The sequence below is a fragment of the Abramis brama genome, assembly GCF_963993115.1.
Source record: "Abramis brama genome assembly, chromosome: 3".
NCBI lineage: Eukaryota > Metazoa > Chordata > Actinopteri > Cypriniformes > Leuciscidae > Abramis > Abramis brama.
This window is the reverse complement of record NC_139965.1, coordinates 14351323-14374962: the sequence shown is the minus strand read 5'-3', so window position 1 is coordinate 14374962 and position 23640 is coordinate 14351323. Positions and strand designations below refer to the sequence as shown.

General features: G+C 38.0%; 1 protein-coding gene across 2 annotated transcripts; it reads left to right on the top strand.

The window, feature by feature from the left end:
• The first annotated feature begins 3703 nt into the window (after nt 1-3703).
• Nucleotides 3704-23379, top strand: acadvl (acyl-CoA dehydrogenase very long chain). 2 transcript variants are annotated; one of them, XM_084107990.1, is made up of 21 exons: nt 3704-3904; nt 4007-4207; nt 5888-5957; nt 6931-7008; nt 9917-9989; nt 10210-10274; nt 10969-11103; nt 11194-11338; nt 13449-13578; nt 15344-15469; nt 15657-15855; nt 16813-16917; nt 17908-17994; nt 18165-18227; nt 20147-20248; nt 20464-20561; nt 20659-20731; nt 20887-20959; nt 21438-21510; nt 22728-22803; nt 22883-23379. In XM_084107990.1, exons 2-21 carry the CDS (start codon nt 4134-4136, stop codon nt 23018-23020), a joined length of 1983 nt encoding a protein of 660 aa, XP_083964116.1. In that variant the 5' UTR covers nt 3704-3904; nt 4007-4133; the 3' UTR covers nt 23021-23379. The 2 variants fall into 2 exon arrangements, with proteins under 2 accessions (XP_083964116.1, XP_083964117.1); XM_084107991.1 differs by having other exon boundaries at nt 3747-3918.
• The last annotated feature ends 261 nt before the right edge of the window (nt 23380-23640 follow it).

Below are 23640 nucleotides of genomic sequence, written 5' to 3'. Positions count from 1 at the left end.
TTAAGTCCGAAACTAGTCATTTGTTCTCTAAGAATTGTCAAGTGTTTGATGATAATGTCTCATATTTGTGTTTAAGTTACAATCTTTGTCTTAGGTACTTCTGTATATATACTGTTTATATGTACAGTATATCACTACCAGGGGCGAGTCAGGCCCTGTTTACTCCTGGTATTAAGAAGTGTTTTAGTCGATCTGATCACAAGTGGACGACGCTAAATACAGGTGTAAACAGGGTCTAAATCGTTTTGAGCTTGTCCACTTTCCACCACTTCCAGAGGTAGTCCAAAACGCATTCGACCGGATTGCTTTCATAGTGTAAACACTCATGTGATCGAATGTGTTCAAACAGCCACAAAAGACCATCTACTCTCCTCATATTGACTTAATGAGCAACATTATGAGAAGCGCTGGCCAGACGGGGTTTAAACTTTGGCTGGAGACCCAAGTTTGGTTTGAAGAAGAAAAACATACCAAACACAATGTTCTCTCTCCATTCCTGATTTTTAACACACACTCACAGCGTTCGGCTGATCTTGCGGCTGTCAGTGCAGAAACTAAAGCTGATGCTCTCTGTGTGTTTTTCTGTTGCGTCCGTGTGCGTTTATATGTAAATTGCTTGAGCTTATTTTGTCCATTAGATTGAAAGATCTGACAAAACCCATACATTTACCCGCCCATAGACCCTCCCCTCGAAGAAATCAGGACAGAAGTGGTTGAAAGTGGACAAAAGAGTCGGATTAAAACACCAGGTGTGAACGGGAATGTGTCTCCCTCGTCTACTTGAAATTCGATCAACCAAAACACATCTTAATACCAGGTGTAAACAGGGCCTTGGAGGAAGCGAGTTCCCCTTGGTCGGTTCGTTCGCGATCGCCTATCAGTTTGGGTTGTCCCCTTTGGTCAGTTCGGGATCACCTTCCGTGGGCCTGATGCGGTCGCACCAGTGGCACCGCCCTAAGAACGGCCCTGATCACTACTGTATCAATGTTATATACACATCTATAGTTAGAATCCCCTCAGGTTGTTGAAATTAAGTGTGAATCAGCTCGAAATTTAGATTTTTATTCACACAAAATTTTCCCTTCCAATGCAACTCTCAAATCTCAGTCTCCCTCCTGCATAATCGAACTGTTTCTTTGGGATCACCAACAACACGTGCCCGAATCAGTGGCATTGTGGGTTCAGTTATGTGTGATGTGTTATGGTGCCATTTCTAAATTGATTGCAAATTAGACTTAATGAGAGAAATAACTTTTAAGGGCTGTTATGGTGTGGTTCCCCCTGACATTTGACATGTTTTATCACAAACTGTTTTTTTTTTTTAATTCTCCTGTTTTCCACTAAAAGCAACAAAAAAAAAAGCTGCATGCAGTTTTGGAACAACATGAGGGTGAGTAAATATTCTTCAGAATGTATATTTTTGGATGAAATTACAATAATATTTAATATACAGTGAGGAAAATAAGTATTTGAAGACCCTGCTATTTTGCAAGTTCTCCCACTTGTAAATCATGGAGGGGTCTGAAATTGTCATCGTAGGTGCATGTCCACTGTGAGAGACATAATCTAAAAAAAAAAAAATCCAGAAATCACAATGTATGATTTTTTAACTATTTATTTGTATGATACAGCTGCAAATAAGTATTTGAACACCTGTCTATCAGCTAGAATTCTGACCCTCAAAGACCTGTTAGTCTGCCTTTAAAATGTCCACCTCCACTCCATTTATTATCCTAAATTAGATGCACCTGTTTGAGGTCGTTAGCTGCATAAAGACACCTGTCCACCCCATACAATCAGTAAGAATCCAACTACTAACATGGCCAAGACCAAAGAGCTGTCCAAAGACACTAGAGACAAAATTGTACACCTCCACAAGGCTGGAAAGGGCTACAGGGAAATTGCCAAGCAGCTTGGTGAAAAAAGGTCCACTGTTGGAGCAATCATTAGAAAATGGAAGAAGCTAAACATGACTGTCAATCTCCCTCGGACTGGGGCTCCATGCAAGATCTCACCTCGTGGGGTCTCAATGATCCTAAGAAAGGTGAGAAATCAGCCCAGAACTATACGGGAGGAGCTGGTCAATGACCTGAAAAGAGCTGGGACCACCGTTTCCAAGGTTACTGTTGGTAATACACTAAGACGTCATGGTTTGAAATCATGCATGGCACGGAAGGTTCCCCTGCTTAAACCAGCACATGTCAAAGCCCGTATTAAGTTTGCCAATGACCATTTGGATGATCCAGAGGAGTCATGGGAGAAAGTCATGTGGTCAGATGAGACCAAAATATAACTTTTTGGTCATAATTCCACTAAACGTGTTTGGAGGAAGAAGAATGATGAGTACCATCCCAAGAACACCATCCCTACTGTGAAGCATGGGGGTGGTAGCATCATGCTTTGGGGGTGTTTTTCTGCACATGGGACAGGGCGACTGCACTGTATTAAGGAGAGGATGACCGGGGCCATGTATTGCGAGATTTTGGGGAACAACCTCCTTCCCTCAGTTAGAGCATTGAAGATGGGTCGAGGCTGGGTCTTCCAACATGACAATGACCCGAAGCACACAGCCAGGATAACCAAGGAGTGGCTCTGTAAGAAGCATATCAAGGTTCTGGCGTGGCCTAGCCAGTCTCCAGACCTAAACCCAATAGAGAATCTTTGGAGGGAGCTCAAACTCCGTGTTTCTCAGCGACAGCCCAGAAACCTGACTGATCTAGAGAAGATCTGTGTGGAGGAGTGGGCCAAAATCCCTCCTGCAGTGTGTGCAAACCTACAGGAAAATCTACAGGAAACGTTTGACCTCTGTAATTGCAAACAAAGGCTACTGTACCAAATATTAACATTGATTTTCTCAGGTGTTCAAATACTTATTTGCAGCTGTATCATACAAATAAATAGTTAAAAAATCATATATTGTGATTTCTGGATTTTCTTTTTTAGATTATGTCTCTCACAGTGGACATGCACCTACGATGACAATGTCAGACCCCTCCATGATTTCTAAGTGGGAGAACTTGCAAAATAGCAGGGTGTTCAAATACTTATTTTCCTCATTGTATAAGCTAATATATTAGTTTATAGTAGTTTAATAAAGTTGCCTCTGGAGACCCATCATTCCAGTGTCACATTAATAATTATCCAGAATTTTGTATTTCTTTTTTGGAAGTTAACACACCTCTCAAATGTTGACAGGTAAAATATTATACATTTATAAATTACAATATTTGTTGGTCAAGACAGTAGTTTGCTATTTTTCGATGTTGTATTGCTGTTGGGTCATTGTGTGTTCAACCGTGGAAATGTTCAATCGTTTTTTCTTTCCTTTTAATTAAGACTGTATACTAATTACATATCAAAATATCAATGATGAGAATTATTATTTATGCACATTCATTTATATTTCATTTCGTTTTATTTCATCTTTTAAATTATTAATTTAAAAGATGAAATAAAACGAAATGAAATATAAATGAAAAGAACACTTTTGTGTTCCGATGCAAAAGCCTCTAAAAGCCACCTCTGTCACTGTTAGATAATATTGAGTTAGATAATATTAATCTAAAATATATATATAATCCTCTTCTTCTAACGAAACATTGCCTACTGTTTTATTTGTATCCGTCTCGTTTCACTGGGTTACGAAACTTCAGCCGCACTGTAGCACCGCCCACAAAACGTCTATACAAGCTGATCTGAGATCGGTGTTACATGACTAAAGGAAAGGAGATGCACTTCCGGTAGTCAGTGCGCTGTGCAGTGAATCAGGGAACCTCGTCGTTTGACTGCTTTGCTTATTTTGCGAGCTATTTCACGCGTCATTTGAAGTGTCGCGTCGCGTCGCGTCAGGAGGAGGGTCTCTGGTCTGCGGTCAAGGGCGAAATAAAACCGGTTCTGCTGCATTGTAGGACGCTCTCAGTACATAACCGAATTACCTCTAGCCGGACATTGTTCTCCCGTTGTTTATCGGCATTTAATTACTTTTTATTTTGTCTTCGATCCGTAGGCAAGTTTGACACTTCCAAAACAACAACATAAACTGTTTGGCACTTCCGCTTCACGGGAGATAAACAACGTTCGGCAAGAAATCGAAGCATTTTCCCCCGGTCTTCTTCTTCTTCATCATCATCATCATGTTGCTGCGTAAAGTTGCTCAAAGTCCTGCGATCTGCAGCTCTGTCCTCCGTCTACAGCCAGCGTTCACAGGGTGAGACTGTTTCTCATTCAGGGTAGTGATGGGCGGATCGATCCTGAAGTATCGATACTTCGATACTGACGTGGTATCAAAAAGGATCGATCCTCACATAAAAATATCGATCCAAATGGGTGTTTTTTTTACCAGTAATTTTTTATTAATTTAGCACGCAATTCAGTGCGTAAAATAAGCTTCTAAGTGGAAAAATAAGCGAATGTTAGCAGATAATTGTGTAGGATAGAACTTTTTCTCCTAGTCATCTGGATACAAGACGAAACCAATCAATCACAGAGAGCGTTCGATGCTGGTGCTTCGCTGAGCTCACAGGCCCAGTGCGTTTGGGAAACGAAGCCTTGCTTAGATGACACAGAGAAACAATCGGGAGTTATTTCGCAATAAACAAACCAAAAGTGTGCATAACGGTTCAAAATGTTGACGTCAGTAAGTTTTTAATGAAATTAATATTTTTATTCAACAAGGATCGATGCATTAAATTGATCAAAAGGGACAGTCAAGGGTTTTACACTGTTAAAAAAAATCTACTTCATATAAATTGTTCTTTCAACTTTGTTCATCAAATAATTCTGCATAAAATGTATCATGGTTTCCACAAAAATATGAAACTGTTTTCAACATTGATAATAATAAGAAATGTTTCCTGAGCAGCAAATCAGCATATTAAAATGAAATATCATCATGACTGGAGTAATGATGCCGAAAATTCAGCTTTGATCACATGAATAAATTACAGTTTACTATGGCATAGAAAACAGATAGCCTATATTAAATTGTAATATTACAGTTTTTACTGTATTTTTGATCAAATAAATGCAGAAGAGAATTAAAAATCTTACAGACCCCAAACCTTTGAACAGTAGGCTGTGCTAGTAGGCTAGTACTGTAATTAGGGTCGTTTTGTAAAAGTCACTGACTAATTACAGGCGAGTTGAGAGCACAAATCACAAAATATTTAGGCGTAGTAGGCTAGTCATGAAAACGTATTCAGATTTATCATATTAATGATGCATTCACCTCATAAATCATGACACACTGCTCTAGCACAGGAAAGTGCATACAAGTTAAAGCGCATGCTTTTAAAATGAAAAAGTATTGGTATCGGTATCGATATCGGCGATACTGGCCCTGTATTTACTTGGTATCGGATCGGTACCGAAATTTGCAGTATCGCCCATCACTAATTCAGGGCGAGCAAGGTTATTATCTAGAATAAAATTCGTTAACCGAAAACTAACTCAGTTGAACAGAGATTAAATTGAAAACAGTTTTTCTTGCATCTGATACTTGGCTTGTTTACTTGAAATCCTTTTAAACTCACCTTTTAGACACAGAGCTAACATAATTTATATTATACTTGTATATTAAATATATTTGTAAATTGTATATACAAAAATATACTTGTATAATTTATGTACTATATATATATATATGTATATATATAGAGGGAGAGGGAGAGAGAGTTTATATATATAATATATATATATATATATATATATATATATATATATATATATATATATATATATATGTATGTATGTATGTATATGTATATATGTATGTGTGTGTATTGAGAAACATGCAGAAGAGGTAATAACAATATATGACATATGACTGTGATGACATTTTATATCACTATTATAATATGATTATTTATGACTTTCTCTGCTTTATCAGAGTGCAGCGCCAAACTGGGGCTCTGGTGGCAGCGCAGAATGCCCGTCTTTCTTCAAGCCAAGCTGCAGAGGTGAGACCAATCACTACATCTCTATAATGTATTATCCATTATAATTTTTTCAATCCTAGGTTATGTCACAGAGTCAGTTTAACTACTTTTTGACCAGAACAGATCAGGCTGTAGTCAATCCGGTCAGGTGCCATGGAAAAAAGACAGGTGCTTGTCCTTTAATATGAATCTGGAGTAAAGTTCACGTCCAGTTCACATGACAAGCGGGAGCTTTTGCCATGCGGTCTTACATGTTATGTAAATATTGTGTTTGACCCACAGCAAATCTGATCACTGTGTGACTGAATAAATATATAGAGATGCTAGTGAAAACATTAAATGTTATTATGATTGATTCAGTATCATGCTGGTTATTAGTTGTGTATGAGGACGTTGTTTGTTTGTGTGTGAGGGAAGGTTTATAAGCGAAGGTTATGTGATGCTTGTCTTTGCTCTTTGCTCTACTTGGCAGCCTTTTTTTGTAACGTCAAGCCATGGAAATCTTTACATGCCACTTTGTCATATTGTCCTTGAACCCTCTTAAAGGGACAGTTGTCATCATTTGCTCATCCTTATGCTTAACCAAACCTCTTCTGTTGAACACACACACGCAAAAAAAATTCCTACTATGGAAGTCAATGGCTACCGTCTTCATCTCTATCTTCTTTGTGTTCATCAGAAGAAACACACTCATACAGGTTTGAAACAACTTGAGGGTAAATGATGACAGAATTTACATTTTTGGGTGAACTATCCCTTTAAATTGAAATTGCTTAGGAAGCCCTGACCATACCAAATGCAAAAGTGAACTCGTTGTCATTTATCTAATTAATTATTTTAGAATTACTTTCATTTAAACCAATGAAATGAGTCATAAGCAAGATTAGCCTATTGGTTGTTCAATACTGACAAAATGTAATACTGTAGATTTCTGTGCAGTTTTCTTACATGCATATAAACAAACCGATAACTTGCTCTTGTTATTTTAACCAAGGCTGTTCTGGACAAGAATGTAGTCGGCAGGGACGCCGCCACGACAGCTGAGAAGGTTGAGAAGACGGCTCTTAATGTGGTACGTGAGTGTTATGCACACACTGCACCGTTTTAGCCGACAGTTCTGGACAAATGCCTGAACTCGGAAGCAGATCGGTGCTCGTTCACATGAGTGACAGTCATGTAGTGTGTATGATCTCGGAGTCATGCAGTGTGAAATGTGTTTTGATTGATAATTACATTGTCGTCGACCTACAGCCAATGAGATCCCAAGAAACAAGTCAAGTCACATTTATTTATATAGCGCTTTTTACAATACAGATTGTTTCAAAGCAGCTTTACAGAGATAACAGGGAAAATAATGTGTTTCCAGAAGAAAATATCGTCAGAGTTCAGCTTAATTAAGTTCAGTGATGTTTCATTTTTGTTTTAAAAAAGTTATTAATTTAGTTCATTTATATATAGCCGCTCTGGAGTAAACCGAGATGTCATCGTCCAGCTCAGTTCAGTTCTTGTATAATAGTGCCAATATTATTGTTGAATATTAAATTAAATGTTAAAGGGATACTTCACCTCTGGAAAGATGAATGTGTATTTAAAATTGGTCATTTATGTAGAAGAAATGTGAAATTATTTTTGAATTTGGAGCTTTCTAAACTGAGAAAAGCCAAAAAAATTATTTTTGGCTTATGTGAATGAAAGACAACAACTCCCAGAATGCACTTGCTTCGCTGCCCTAGGAGGCCACTCCCAAGCCACGCCTACCGGTAAGAGAACGCAGTTAAACAACAAGGCTAGGCTACTAGTGAGTCTCCGTGACGAGTCTGCCCGGGATTTCGAGATCGCCCAAAATGTCCGGGATTCGGCTTTTGCGTTCTACAGTCGCCATTCATTATGTTTACTGTGGTGAGCAGGACGAGGCTGAGGGTCGCGGAGAACGATGAGAGGCCGGTGGCGTGATTACTGATGAGCGACACCTGTGAGACGCACCGGTCTCGTATCTCTCACGGAGGAGCGGGTATTTTCTTAGCAATGTTAAAACGCACATCAACCGATCACTTTTTTAGCGTTCATGTAAACTTTACATTCAGATTCACCAATCGGAATGAATTCAGTTAGATTGAAACAAAAGATGCATGTAAACAATGAATGGCGACTGCAGAAAGCAAAAGCCGAATCCCGGACATTTTGGACGATCTCGACAGCCGGACAAGTCCGGGAAAAAGAGGATGGTAACCCCTACTACTCAGCTTTCTCCACAGAACAAGAGCCTGCTAGCTTAGCTTCCAAATAAAAGATGGCTGACACTATGTGTACATTCTGTGAGTGAGATCCCACCCTCTATGGGGCGGGTTGAAAACATGCGGGACAGCCCCTACTACTGGCTGTAGTCTTTAGCCTCTGGCCAGGAAATCCTCTGACGCAAAATGACGATTTTTGCATCAACGGAGGATTTTTTCCAGACAAAAAATACATAAATCTCTCTTCTCAGGGGGATATGAGGGTGGAAAGCACGGTAATTCGAAAATACTACAGGTTTTCTACTAATACAAAGCTTAATGCTAAATCCTGAAGTATCCCTTTAAATTTAATGTCCCCATCTTTAAAGTCCCCAACCAAGCAAGGCAAGGGAAAGTCATAAGGGAATCGCACAGTGTATAGTAGGTATTACGTTTGGTTTGCGACAGTTAAAATAAAGTATGTTATATATAGTATGAGTGTGTGTAGTATGAATTAAATTTGTACGTACTACATTCGCCATGTTGTCATTATCATGTGACCTACAGCGTCACTTCACCTTCATTCACAAATCCTCTCCCGTGGCCTCATGGGACAGTAAAGTGTCCATCGAATGCACACTTCAGAATCTCTTTGGAAGTAGTGGGTCATCCGGGGACTTTTCGTCTACTGTTTTATTAATACTATGAATTCGGACATTCTACTCGGCTCACGTACTGTTTTTCGCGTACTATATAGTATGGAAGTATGCATATTCAGACGGTTATTTTTTTACTTTTTTTCTGCAAATCGGCGCACAGGCAACTTGGATCACAAGCATCTTGCATGCATCATATTTACAGGAATAAATCCAGTCTCATCTTGCGTTGTTTCCTGTATCAATCCTCGCATGTGGTTGTGAAATGTAGGCTCTGTTTGAAATCGTCCCCTATACCCTCATTCACTATTCCCTACATTACTCCACTAATATAGTCCACTTGAAGGAAAACGGGAACGTGAATTCGGACACTTTTGCATAGTTTGTGCTTGCTATTTAATAATCATTTGAAAGTTATAAAACTGGCAGCTCCAGTAGTAATGAAAACATCTACTTAGCTAAACAATTGAATAATCAAGTAAAAAGGAAGTTATACTTCGCCATCTTCTGGTCAGACACGGTAATTCATTCGGCGCGCGACTTTCACAGTGCATCATGGGTATTCTGTAGACGTTCAGCGTACATCGGTTGTACACTCGTTATTGTGGTGCATTGTGGGATTGAATGAGTGCACTCGATAATGTCCACTATGGTTTTGGACACCACTACAAATGGCTGTCTACTCAAATAGTGCCCTATTTAGGGTATAGGGGGCGATTTGGGACACAGCCGTAGTTTACAGACCAGACATTGAAATGTTGTGTACTGTGTGACCCCCTGTCCTGATCTGTCCTGTAATGCGCACACAACAGCAACTAAACGGCACCCCAGGCCCAGACAGTCGTGTAGTGTGAGAAAAACACCGATCCGACGGCTTTATAAGTGGTGGAGTGTGTGCTGGATTCAGACGCATTGTGCTTTTACTCCGTGCATTGATTTGACAGGCAAACTTATGATAACTACAAATGCTACTTTTTACTGTCTTGAGATATATCAGGAGAGTTATAAGACAAATGTGATGCCACATGCTTTCATATAATATAGAGGTAGTATTGTTATTTTATTATGAGACACTCATAACTCTTTTTTTTGTTTTCTTTTTTTTCCTCAGGAGTCAAAATCTTTTGCTGTGAACATGTTTAAAGGGCAAATCAGCACTTCTCAGGTGTTCCCCTTCCCCTCAGGTGACGCCCAAGTTTTCTTTTCCTGCAACAAAAGATATTTTAGATGGGTTGCTTTGATATCGCCACGGGATGTTATATTTGCCAAAATTGGGAAATGTTGAATTAAACTGATTGTTTTTTGCATTGCTTTTAGGCTTTGTTGAACTGTTGTTATTCATTATACTCACACTTCAGTGTGTTTACTGTTATTTTTACTGTTATTATCCATCCACCCTTGTAGTGCTCAATGAGGAGCAGGCGCAGTTCCTCAATGAGTTGGTTGGGCCGTGCAGTAAGTTTTTTGAAGTAAGTTTAATTCGCCTACATTTCTGCTTTAGAATCACTTTGTTTTATAGACTGATTTCCTTAAATATTTGATAACACGTAACATTGAAAACTCAAACAATGAGTGACAAAATTAAGCACAAATTAAATCTTGATGAAGCAAGGCAATATTGATGCATTCCACCTTCCATCCAGTAATGAAACGAGCAAAGTATTTATGAGTGAGTCATTGAATCATTCACTCAAAACAATTTTTGTAAATATCATTTAAATTAATTAAACATTTAAGTAGACTGAATCAATTAACAGTTTGTCAGAACCTCTAGTAAATTGTTATTTTCTTTAGTTGTCTGTCCAGAATCGTGATTTGTTTGAATCTTGATTCACAATTTGTCCAGAATCATGCAGCTCTAATTGATAAAAATAAATGTCTCCTGAACAGCAAATGTAATGATGCTGAAAATTCAGCTTTGATCAAAGGAATAAATTACATTTTATACAATATACACACCATTTACTATATACACACACACATACATGCATACAGAATTATAATATCATTAGTTGTGATAGACAGTTATTAGAAAAATTACAGAAACAGTTTGCTAAGGGAGAATACTATACCGGGAACTGGGATTTTAGTGTAAATACATAGGCGGTCGGCATGGGTAGAGTCTTTTCACCTTCTCTGCAATGTGCCGTTGTGGGTTTCCAGGAGGTGAATGACCCCATGAAGAACGATGCTCTGGAGATGGTGGAGGAACGCACAATGGAAGGCCTGAAGGAGATGGGAGCTTTTGGTCTTCAGGTGCCCGCAGATCTTGGTGGCGTTGGCCTCACCAACACACAGGTAAGATCACAGATCCGTTTGTGTAGGAGGCAGAAACATAAACTAGCAGAAGCCTAGAGATACACATGAATTTGCTGCATTCGTTTGCAGTACGCCAGGCTGGTGGAGATTGTTGGGATGCATGATCTGGGTGTGGGCATCACTCTTGGCGCCCATCAGTCCATTGGCTTCAAGGGCATCCTGCTGTTTGGTAACCCTCAGCAGAAAGAGAAGTACCTCCCAAAGCTGGCCACCGGTGAGTGAGATTCAGTATAGTGGAAAGAGCACACACAACCTCTGCTGCAGTGTTTAGTGCGGACTTTAACTTGGCATGTATTAGAGCTGCAAGATTAATCATTAAAAGATTTCTGTGTTGCAAATATTCATACCGTATTATCACAGAAGCACTGGGATAAATGTTTTTATATTGGATATATGGTCTACGGAAGTGATCAAAATAGAGAAAATCCTTTTGAAAGTAACTTGGCTCTTTAGTGATTGTATCATTACATCGTAACGCCACTAGGAGGCGACAAGTTCAGAATCGTAGAAGAATCGTGATCTCTGTTTTAAACAAAAAAAAATCGTGATTCTCAGTTTATTCATAATGTGCATCTCTAGCATATATTTTGGGAATAGTCATAACATTTGCGCATATACAAATGGGAGTTGTCATGATTGTGAGAAAAATTGTGCGACTAGGATTTAAAAGTTGTTTATGTTTAATACACTTCATAAAATGCATGACTTTTCTTTAAAGCATTGTAAACAAATATTGTGCAAGGGAATGACAAATTTTAAGTTAATGTTTACATAAAGTAGTGAAAACTGACATCTACACCATTTATTCAAATATTATACAAATTTTGTTAAAGATTTAGATAGTTGTGCTTGCAGTTATAACACAGTGAAACATACCAAATTGTGAGGGAATCATTTTTGGCCAGACTGTCATACAAAGAAATGATGAACACATGCAAAAATGAGAGAACCAACAAAATATTCATAACTGATTATAAGTTTGTTTTGTTTTTTTGCATGTGAAAAAAAAAACTGTAGCTGTAGTTCGCCTTTTTTGCCAAATAATTTTGTCAGATAAATACCTTTAACCAAGTTTAGTATTTTGTTCTTGTTCTCATATTTAAAATGTTTAAAAAATAATATAAAATATTTTCCTCACTTTTTGATGGTTTAATCGAACTTGTATGGACATTAAAAACAAATATGCCCTCCAGACATCACTTTTGGCCACTACTGCATTTACAAATGTTTAAAATATGTCTGTTTTGGTCCATTGTCTTTAGTCTTAGTTCACTGTCAATTTTGTTTTTAGAACCGGACTATAATATTATAGTAATAAAAAAAACTAGCAAAAACTAGAAAGTGCAAAATGGCACTTTTCTCAAATATTATATATATATATATATATATATATATATATATATATATATACATATACATACAAAAAATGTAATATTGTGATATATTATTACAATTTAAAATAATTGATTTTCAATTTATTATACTTTAAATTATCATTTATTTCTGTGATGCAAAGCTGAATTTTCAGGATCATTACTCCAGTCTTCAGTGTCACATGTGACATCCAGTCTATCACATGATCCTTTAGAAATCATTGATGATTCATTATGAGTGTTGGAAACAGTTCTGCTGCTTAATATTTTTTCATAACCTGTGATACTTTTTTAGGATACTTTGATGAATAAAAAGTAAAAAAAAGAAAAAGAAAAAAAAGAAGCAAATGTTTTAAAAATATAAATCTTTTGTAACAACAATATATTTCAATTTTTTCTTTCTTTTTTTGAAATAAATCAATACTTTTATTCATCAAGGATGTGTTAAATTGATAAAAAGTGATAGTAAAGAAGATTTATATTATTAGAAAATATTTTTTTATTTTGAATAAATGCAGTTCTTTTTAACCTTTTATTCATCAAATTTATTAAGCAGCAGAACTGTTTCCAACACTCATAATAAATCAGAATATTAGAATGATTTCTAAAGGATCATGTGATAGACTGGATGTCACATGTGACACTGAAGACTGGAGTAATGATCCTGAAAATTCAGCTTTGCATCACAGAAATGAATGATAATTTAAAGTATAATAAATTGAAAACCAATTATTTTAAATTGTAATAATATATCACAATATTACATTTTTTTTCTGTATTTTTGATCAAATAGTAATGTTTCCAAACTTTTGACTGGTACTGTATGTATGTATGTATGTATGTATAAATCTAAAAATTGAAGACTTTGAAATTGATCAACTAAATGGCGACCACTAATCTGAATATTGTCTGTAGTTGTTGAATGTTAACTCTGCAGTGTGTTTCTGGTAGGAGAGAACATTGCTGCCTTCTGTCTCACTGAACCAGCGAGCGGTTCTGACGCAGCCTCCATTAAAACCACTGCAGTTCGCTCCCCCTGCGGCCAGTACTACACCCTGAATGGAAGCAAGATCTGGATCAGGTGTGTGTGTGTGTTTGTGTGGTCTTAGCATTAACATACACAAATAGCAACAGGCATGATGTTGACACAGATATCTCAGAGAGAGACAGACACACATCTTTTGTGGCCACTAGGGGGCATCACCACTGAACATATCACTGGCTGGTCAAGAGAGGAAACCCAAGGTCTAGCTAGGACCACGGAAACAGAACCGGAGCACACAACGTTTTTAATAATTTATTAATAAATAGCGACTAACGTTTCGACGCTCATGCGTCTTCTTCAGAGTCAAAAGACCCCTTGGGTTTCCTCTCTTGAACATTTGTGTCCTGTTCCGTGAGCACCAACCAGGCTGAAGCGCAAGTGACTCCCTTCTATATCACTGGCTGGTCTTTGTCCAGTTAAAAATGGTTGGATGATGTCACCTTACTATTAATCTCCTCTATCAGTTGTACAGTCATTCATTACAGTGTTTCTTGTCACTGGGCTGTTTGTGTGCTTGTGGGGGGTTTTCTGGTATGACAATGCAATTTCTGTATCAAGGATATCTGTCTCTTTCATGTGTGTTGCTCATTGTCTAGGAACAACCCAAGAACGTTTACAGTGTATTTTAGCATATATATGTGTACTAAGTTTAGTAGTGTGAAGAAGAACTGTTATAGTTACTGGAGCTTAGCAAGCCTTATGGTTATTATTGCTCATACTGGGGGCTAGAGGGATTTTCTAAACCCCTTACTGTATTTAATGACCATTTCCACGCTCGTCAGTTATCTTATTAAGTAAAAACCCCATGAATTACAATAAGAATAATACTAGTAACAACATGTTTGAGGCCTTTAATATAAAAAATATATATAAAAAAAATATAAAAAAATTATATTTATCACAACACAATGTTAACCAAACTATATAGGTTAATCTTAACTGTTTCGATTGAATACAATTAATATTCAGATTAATTGACACAATTATAAATTCAGCAAATGTGTTGAGATATGAGACTTTGTGCCATCTATGGTCAGAGAAATAATTAAGGTTAGGAGGTGGGGATCTAACTCGACATTAAAATGGGACTATATGCGTATATATTATATTTGAGGCTTAGAATGTGCACTTTTATACAATAGACCCTTTTCACAGACCGTGATGACGTGTTTCCACAGTTATAAACATAGCAAATCTAGTAGCGTTTTTCATATTTTTAACAAAACGTATATATATATATATATATATATATATATATATATATATAAATAAATGTATAACTTTCTGTTATATTACTTAAATTGGCAGTAAATTACAAAAAGTATTAAACATTTCTGCAAGTGTGTTTCTAATCCAACGACTGAAGGAGTGACGGCAAATTTGACATCTTTCTCTCTTCTCTGACCAATGTTCTCAATCTCCCTATATTACTTTTTCCTCTTTTGGAAAGTCATGGAAATGCTATCATGGGTTTTCGTTCCTATTGGAGCAAATGTGAATACAAAAATGATATTTGCTGTCATCTCCCGTTCACCTCTATAGACGTTTAAATCAGATTTTGCTGAAGTATCAACAATTGTGAAATTTCACTGACGTTTTAAATTACTCATATCGTGAAATGAGACTTTGATCATATCGCCCACCAGTAACCGTGGTAAATAATTATTAATAATTTAGAATTTTGCCGTAATCGAGCAGCTCTAATTTCTTTCAATGCCCTAAGGCCTGAATAAGGATGCATACCCAGGTATATTAGATTGTTAACAATAAGCAGGTTCTATTAAACCTCTTCTGTTCCTAGTAATGGAGGCCTTGCTGAGATCTTCACTGTGTTTGCGAAGACTCCTGTGAAGGACGAGAAGACTGGAGAGATGAAGGACAAAATCACAGCGTTCATTGTGGAGAGGAGCTTCGGAGGAGTCGCACAGTTAGTGCATTTTTCCCTCCTGACACGTGCATCTAACTATCTTTCTAATGAGTCGAGTTATGTTTTGACATTCTCGTTGACTGTCATCATCATCTTTTCTTTTTATATTGATCTTTCTCAATTTCACCTTAATCATCTCTTTTTCTCTCTCTCTCTCTCTCTCTCTCTCTCTCTCTCTCTCTCTCAGCGGTCCTCCTGAGAAAAAGATGGGTATCAAAGCGTCCAACACGGCAGAGGTGTATTTCGAGAACGTGCGTGTCCCTGCGGACTGCGTTCTGGGAGAAGTTGGAGGTGGATTCAAAGTGGCCATGAACATCCTCAACAACGGGCGCTTCGGGATGGCTGCCGCCCTCTCCGGCACCATGAAGGGTGTCATCGCCAAAGCGGTGTGTATATGTGTGTTCAAGTGCACGTTATCAGATGCTTGCTCTGTTTGTGTGCTGTTTATGTGTAATGCTGAACGGAGTTTTTCTTGCTTTCTTTTTCATTTCCTCTTCTCTTACCTAGTTTGTCTAGCATGCTGTTTTGTTAGCGCCAATGTTAGGCCACATCCTCCCATCTGCCGACACCCCTATCATCCTCACTTCCTCTACTTAATATGCAGGGAAATTCCTCTTTATGCATTGCACTCGTGCTGAGCGGCATCTGAGCTGGGGTTGACTTTGATGAGCGCTGCTCATTACAGTTGGCTCAAGCTGATTTGTGAAAGTTCCTGTGCAACTAATAATAAAAAAAAAGTTTTAAAAGCATTTGCCAAATGCAGAAATGCAAATGAAACTTCTGCTCAAACCAAAGCAATTCTCAAATTTAGTCATTCCTGTATGGTTTTAAAAAAATTTTTTTATATATAAATCAATATGTACCAAAACAGTGTGCTGGTGCACTTTTAGCACTATGTTCTTGCTGTTGTGGGTTACAGCAGTTTTCTCGCTGAGGGAGGGGTGGATTTCTCAACAGCCCTGGTTTTTTTTCTCTCACCACAGGCATTTGTGTTTGTCTGTGTTTGTGTATCCATCTCAGACCAGGAACTTTTGAGCATTCAGTTACTTTGTTTTTTAGGTCATATGCTGAAAACTGTATTCTAATGTTACTTGATATGTTCTTTCACACATTTGCATGTATATTTGTAAAATTTACAAATAGAAATACCAGTCACGTTTTTGCACCATCAATGCACTTCCCTCAATAACTCCAGCATACATATGAGCATTTTTTGCACACACACTGTTTCAGTGAAATCGCAATTTTCACGGTGTTATTTTCACACTGTACCAATCTATTTTGATGAGTTCACCAGTTAGCCAAACACAGTCTCTATATTTCTCCTTTTTTCTCTCACCCAGGTCGACCATGCTGCTAACCGGACTCAATTTGGCAACAAGATTCACAACTATGGTGCCATTCAGGAAAAGATGGCCAGAATGGCCATGCTTCATTATGTGACAGAGGTGAGCTTCTCTACTGCATTGCCTCGACTTTCCCATCAGGGAACAAGGAAATCTGAGTCACACTGGGCACTTACTGACATCCATTTATAGACTTAAAACAAATATAGCTTTTGTTTGATCAAATACATTTCAAGTTCCCCTATTAGTCATTTCCAAATATTATGATCATACAGCTGTTTGTGAATGTAAAAGTTCTGCAAAGTTTTAAAGATCAAAGTGCACGACAATAATTGATTCTGAACTGCTGAAACGAGTCGTCTCACTTCATGTTACAAACCTACGTAACAATGTAACTCATTTGCATAATGCCAGTCTATGGTCTTCATTGGCCGCCCGTGAACAACGTCTACTTTGACCCTCAAACACTGTAGTTGTTGCTGACGAGGATTGGTCGAGTTTGGTTTCGACATGTCGAGAAGACGCTGTTTTCAGCGCTGAGAATCCACTTTGATGCACTTCATAAAGCATGACGACTCAAGCTGGAATTGATACGGAAAAAAATCAACAGTGTCGTTCTTGTTCGTATCACTGTGTATCAAACGCTGAGGAAGATGCAATGCGTATTATATTTTTTACTTGGTTGCATGCAAGTCTATTATTTTCTGCAAATTATTGACCTCTAAGACAAAATGAGGAACCTTTAAAATAGCATATTAGCGGCACTTTAAGCTAATTTACACAAAAACATCTCTAATGGTAAATATCCTCTTTATAGACTTTGCAGATAGCAGCACTTTAGCTTTGTACACTTGCAGAACTTCGTCCATAAATGTCTTACTTCCATGTGACTTTAGGGAAGTGGACGCTTCCCCCTAATTTGTGTTTTTCGAGGGTCACATGTGGACAGTCTAAAAATACTTTGGCCTTTTCCCATCTGTTGTCTTTCCATGTTAATTTTCCATTTCATTAATCAGCTTGTTTGTTTGTTCTGAAGATGTTAATAGTGTTCTCCTTTTCCCCCCTCATTTTATCTTTTCTCCATGGATTTAGTCTATGGCTTACATGGTTAGTGGGAACATGGACAGCGGAGCCACAGAGTTCCAGATTGAAGCGGCCATTAGTAAAATCTTTGCCTCCGTAAGTGTTCGACCCAGTTGTACTAGTTTTTGGCGTTTATTTCAGCCCACATTCAAATTCTGTGAATTTCTAGGATCGAATACCTGATGTGATGATTAAAGAATAAGTGCAAATTCACCATATTGCTAGATTTTTATTTTTTTTATTTTTTATTTTTTTTATTCCTCTAGGAAGCAGCTTGGTTGGTGACGGATGAATGCATTCAGATTATGGGTGGAATGGGATTCATGAAGGTCAGTGTGTGTGTATATTGTGACTGGATTACACATTTTAAAGAAGCTTTTCAGAAAGTCTTACTGTTTTGTCTGTAATGCCTTAATGCTTTAACAAAGTTTTAGGGCTAGAAAATATGGCAGTCATATAATGATCGTATCCACATTTAGATCTAGCTATATTGTGTATCAGTTAAGAAAGAAATATTAGCGGTTTCGTTCAAGGATGTTTGTGTCAGCCTTTTCAGAAACCAGACTCTGTCAGGGTGGAAGTCTAATTTTGCCGCAGTAGAGTTGCAACATAATTGTGTCTGCGTTGTGACTCAAAGTGTGAAGATTCAGAAACCACCTACTCTGTGGGCAATCACCCTCCTTGAGGCCTAAATGTTGTGTCCCGGGGGCGGTGGAAAAACTGGAGGTGTCTTGCAAAGGAAGACCTCTGCAACAACAAGTGAAAGGTTAGCGCAGCCGTGTCCTCTCCTCGCTAACCAATCGTAGCGAGGAGAGGACACGGCTGCGCTAACCTTTCACGTCGCAACACAAAACCGTACAGAGCTAAAACGGGTCTTTGCTGAATGCAGGTGACGTCTTCACATTGACTGTGTGGCTGTGTTTGTCTCGTGTCAGTCGGGATGCTGCACATGATGTGAAGTAGTTCTGCCAGCTTTGAGATCTTGCATGTGCAAAATGTGCAGATGCAGCCTGATCAACATCAAGCAGTCGAGCTCATTTCCAGAGAAGAGTCTCATCAGTTCATCTATCTTCTTTTGTGGGTTACTGTTCAGTCAGATCAGAAACGCATATCTCTCTGCTCCACTTATTTTATTTGTGCATATCAATACACACACACACACACACACACATACAGTACATTACTAGTCAAAAGATTATTATTATTATTATTTTTTTTATATTACAATTTCAATGAACTGTTCCCTTTCTAATGGGAACTTGCACCTTGGACGCAGTGTCTCGTTTCCCTTCTCAGGAAGCCAGGGTTACATTTGTAACCGAGATGTTTTCTTTTTACTTATATATATTTGTTAAAATGTATTTATTCCTGTGATCAAAGCTGAATTTTCAGCATCATTACTCCAGTGTCACGTGATCCTTCAGAAATCACTCTAATATGATGATTTGAATCTCAAGAAACATTTCTGATTGTTATCAATGTTGAAAATGCTTGTGCTGCTTGTTTTTGTGGTAAGGTTTAAAAAAAATATATTTTTTTTTATTCAGCAAGGATGCACTAATCTGATTAAGTGACAAAAACATTTATAATGTTACAAATATTTCTATTGAACTTATTAATCAAGGAATCCTGAAAAAAAAAACATGTATCATGGTTTCCCCAAATATATTAAGCAACAAAAACTGTTTTGATAATAAAAATATTGATAATAAGAACCGTTATTAATAATTAATCAATAACAAATCAGTATAGAGTGATTTCTGAAGGATCGTGAAGACTGGAGTAACGATGCTGAAAATTCAGATTTGATCACAGGAAGAAATTGCATTTAAAATATATTAAAATAGGACATCTTGAATTGATTTTGTTTTTACAATATTCCTGTTTTACTGGGGGTTTTTTATCAAATAAATGCAGCCTTGGTTAGCAATGTCCCATCATGAAGATTTTCTCATGTATTGGGTAATTTCCCAAAGAGGACTGAACTAAAATAATAAATTGTTACTTTATTTTATGGTGATGTAGTTACATTGCACTTAGTTAAAAACGTACTGAGGAATATTAATTAAATACATGTATAACTATAGGGTTAGGGTTTGGTTCAGTCAATTGTAATTATGCATAACTTACTGTTATTACTACATGTAACTTCTTCACCTTAAAATAAAGTGTTACTGAATAAATTGATTATTTTTTGTGGCACTTTGACACAGTCTCATACTCGCTGTACAACATGTTATTTATGCAGGATGCCGGTGTGGAAAGGGTATTGAGAGACCTGCGAATCTTCCGAATCTTTGAGGGCACCAATGACATCCTGCGACTGTTCGTTGCGCTCAATGGCTTTCAGGTAAAAGGGGAAAGAAAACACTGCTAAGAACATAACTGCCTGTCTTACGGCTTCCTGTGCTGCGAAACCGCCTGAAAGCTCACGGCACGTGTGGTTGTTGACATCTGGCACTGCTACAAATTGGTTTTGGTGTTTGGTGTTTTGGTGCCAGTGAACATATTTCATGCAAACACAGTATTTGAATTGCATTTGCATGTGTGTGTCCCATTTGGCAGAATGCAGGCAATCAGCTGAAGAGCTTGCAGAAAGCTCTGAAGAACCCTTTCGGTAACGCTGGAATTCTGGCGGGTGAAATCACGAAGAGAGCCAAGAGGTTAGACCTTCATACTCTTAAAAACACATTTGTGTTGTTTTGCAGTTGCTTTGCATCGACTTGATAAAACCCTGGTCTATATCTCTCTCTCTGGCAGGAAGGCAGGCTTGGGGACGGGACTGACGCTGCAGGGAATGGTCCATCCAGAGCTCAACCACAGTGGAGAATTGGTGAGATTGAATCAAAGTCCTAGTGCTTGGGCAATACTGAGATGACGGAATGATGTTTACACAAACATTATACTAAGAAACAGTCAGTAAACCAGCCAGAATCCCAAATGAGAGGTAGATCACGGGCCTAAAACCATTTTTTTTCCCTCTGAAAGACTGTTAAAGCCATCGAGCAGTTTGGAGCCGTTATTGAAGAGCTTCTTCTGAAACATGGAAAGAGAATCATCGGTGAGCGCTGTGTTTCGTATTGTGCTGCAAGATTATTTCTGCATGCAATCGAAAAAAATGTGCATGATAACTCTTCCTGGTTTCAACTTGACTTTTTTTCACACATTCCGGTAAGACTTTACAATGAGGTTCATTAGTTAACATTAGTTAACATGAACTAAGAATGAACAATACGTCGTCAACATTTACTAATACGTTATTAAAATCAAAGGTTGTATTTGTTAACATGAGTTAATGCACTGAACAAACAATGAACAGCTGTATTTTTATCACCTAACATTAACAAAGATTAATAAATACTGTAACAAATGTATTGATCATTGTTAGTTCATGTTAGTTACTATGTTAACTAATGAACCTTATTGTAAATTGTTACCCACATTACATATTGACCTTATTGCATCTATAAAGCTGTCGATCTTCCACATCAGCTTCTGCTTTTCTCATAGTGATTGAGTGATTCTGTGTGTCTCTTCAGATGAACAGTTTGTTCTGAAACGAGTTGCTGACTGTGCCATTGATCTGTACGCCATGGTTGTGGTCTTGTCCAGGTAAGCAATGTTAAAATTCTCTCTCTTCTCCATGACGTAGTCACGTAGACATGCGCACTCATGCATGCACTGGGCAACTAAACAGGGCAAATTAGTGTGAGCGCGCAATTCCCGAAAAGCGCTCTCCTCCCATAAAAAGGGAAGAGAGGGAAACTCTGAAAGGGAACTCTGAAAGGGAAACTCCTACAAATGCATATGCATTAGGTTTAGCTGCAAAAATAACCCTGTCCACGCCTTTAAAGCGCTAATTTTCACTGCGTGTCTTTAGTAAATCCTGACCGTAGTAAAAGAGGCCGGGAGCAAGCTGTTAGTAAATCTGGCCCTAAAGTAACAAAACACATTACTTTCAGCTTTCAGTGAAAAGAGTTGGACAGTAGGTAATATATAACCCGGTAAAAGTAACTAAGTATCGTTAATGAGTTACTTTTTTAGGGAGAAACGCAAGACTGTAACATTACTTTTAAAAGTACATTTCCCAACACTGCAGTTGAGTTACATAAAAGTATTCATTTGCATCACTATTACTATTGCTCATACTGGGGATAAGGGGGGTGTTTAAACCCAAATCCAAAAAATAAAGGTTACCTCAAATCGTATATAACGCATACACTTGGGCATGGGGTCTATTGACATGGGCCACCCACAATACCCTAGCATCAACAGAGGACCTATTATGCTTCTTTTTTTTTTTTCATTTCCAAATGTTTTAAGTGTGTTATGTTGCTGTTTTAGAAAGGTCTTCAAAATGACTAAGTCACTCCAAAAGAGTTATTCTCTATATTAGTGCGCACAGTTTCTGTAATAATCCCCGCCCAAGGCATATGCTAATAAAGGGGCGGGGCCTGGTTGAGTTGGTTAGTAGTGTGTTGAAACTGGTGGTTATGGTAAGGGACATGACATTTCCCCAAACATGCTGGAAGCGAGTGACCAATCACACACACTGACCCAGCCGACCAATCAGAGCACACTGCGCTTTTCAGAATGAGGGGCTTCATAGAGACAGGAACTAAACAGAGCGATACTGACAGACTTGGAAGAGAAGTGCTGCAACAATGTCAAATATGTGAACAATTATTTTTTATTTGAATATTTAAGCATAAAAACCTAAATCAAGACTTTATAAAAGGGCAAAATTTGTCCTCTTTAAACAAGGAGATCATTCAGTGATACTGACGCAGCATTTTATGCTTGTTTGTCTTCTCGTTTTCCTTTCTCAGAGCCTCCAGGTCTCTCGGCCAAGGTCACCCCTCTGCCCAGCATGAGAAGATGCTGTGTGAAACCTGGTGTACTGAGGTCAGTGTCCGTCCATTTTGAAAAATGATGTTCTCCTAGTCCCATCTTTAAGCATTAATCCGTGATTTCTTCTCTTCAGGCCCATGAGCGAGTCATGCAGGACATCAAGTTCCTCCGGTCAGGGACATCCAAGCAGACCTTCAATAACCTACGTGCCATTTCTGCTGCGGTGGTGGAAAACGGAGGGGTGGTCTCTCCTCATCCACTGGGCTTTTAAAGCTCTGGCTCCCATCAGCCAATCATGTCCTCTCTGGGACAGTCACATGCCCATATTCCTCTACCTAGACTGCAATCCTTGATGAGTGGAGTTTGTCACATTGTGTTCTTCAGCCACAGGAGTGCTTTAATATTCCATATCAAAGTTTGGAAATGAACGAATAGGATATGCAGAATATACAAATCTAATGTACTTCTAAGGATTGTATTTGGGTTATAAGTTAATAAGTTTAGTTTTTATATGTATATGCTGAGATGATAATAAAAAGAGTAACATTAGCTATGTTTCCATCCAACATTGTGAATTTAACTTGGAATATAGCATAAAACATTTGCGAATAAAGCAGTGTTTCCATCCCATGTGTTTCAAGAGAATAAAATAGTCACTTCTTGAGAAATTGGTGCAAAATATCAGTAATAAAAATGGAAGTTGCTGCAATCTGGAAAGAAACTGTGGCTCTTTGTCCTCCATCTAAAATGACTTGCGTCTGACTCTTGCGTTCGGATGCTGGTGTTCGTGAGCAATCATGCGAGACGCTTCTGGGAGGGAATTAAACCAAATCATTCTGATGACAGAGTTGGAAACTGGTTAGTCCAGTTATCCAATCTAAGTCACGCAAG